Here is a 1,079-nt window from a genome sequence, read left to right as displayed (position 1 = left end):
TGACTAAATACCACGCCAGTGCAGACGATCTCACCCTCACAGTCCAGCACGACGGCCGGTAGGAACATGTACCTGGAGGGCTTCTCGGAGCACGTGATCACCTGGTGTGTCTTGCCATCAGTCGTAGCCATCAGGTACGGCCAGGTGAAGATAACGCTCCCGCTGGCGTTCCGGAAGTCCTCGCTCACGGTGCGGGTGACGAGGGCAGAGGAGTCGTCGCCGGTGCAGCCTGCGTGGGGGAGGGAAAAGAGGCCACTTGGTGACGAGGCTCACCCCCGCGGCAATGGGACTCCGTGTGCAGCTCGTGATAAAGGGAGGCAAAATAGTGGGAAAGAAAAGTGGGATAACGAGATAACCATTTATCCAAAAGTGAATGAGGGAAAATGAACATATATAGATTAAAATGATACTAAAAATTGATCTCGATATGCTGCCGAGACTCGCGTGGTATAAGCACACAGTTCTAGGCCCCACTCCAGCCGGTTGCAGAGCAACTGAGGGTATGGCTGACTTCCTCGCCTTGCAGGTGGTGCTCCTTGTGATAAGATAAGGTGCATGCAACAGAAGAGAGGAAATGGATACTCTTATAACAAATTTAACTAAAAGGTGTGAATATTAAAACGTAATTATGAAACGAACGTATTGACGTACTAAATGGATGTACATCATTTCTTATCACCACACTATATACCGCATAACAGATTTGTATTAATAACAGTATTAAAAAGTAAATGAATGATACTAAGGAAATTAATGAACAGCTTTTACGAATGTAAACTCCACAACAGGCCAAATCTGATACAAGCAATTTTTTCGCGTAGCTTACCAACGCAGTCATGAAGAGTTATTGGCAGGAATTCATAGTGAGTGGGCCTTCTGGTACAAGTGACGATCTGTTCTGTAACGCTGGCCATTATGCCCGTGATAGCAGGACACGAGTAGATCACCGTGCCACTCTCGTTTCGATAGTCGGCAATGTACGGTATGGCGATGTATGGGGATGGTGCAACTGACACGGGTTCTAGACACCCTGCAGGAAATGATTTGCCATTAGTTTCCACGTCCGGGAGAAAGGGAGG

At 47.5% G+C, this 1,079-nt stretch overlaps 1 protein-coding gene across 1 annotated transcript in view; it reads right to left on the bottom strand.

Moving 5' to 3' along the window:
- Positions 1-72: 72 nt before the first annotated feature.
- Positions 73-1,079, bottom strand: part of LOC119581752 — a gene marked incomplete at its 3' end in the record, with an annotated part of 3,695 nt that continues 2,688 nt past the window's right edge. The window contains 2 exon segments of the mRNA XM_037929883.1: positions 73-229; positions 827-1,030. Coding sequence (XP_037785811.1) covers positions 73-229; positions 827-1,030 — 361 coding nt within the window.

This window comes from Penaeus monodon, chromosome 15 (assembly GCF_015228065.2).
Source record: "Penaeus monodon isolate SGIC_2016 chromosome 15, NSTDA_Pmon_1, whole genome shotgun sequence".
NCBI lineage: Eukaryota > Metazoa > Arthropoda > Malacostraca > Decapoda > Penaeidae > Penaeus > Penaeus monodon.
This window is presented reverse-complemented; position numbering and strand designations above follow the sequence as displayed.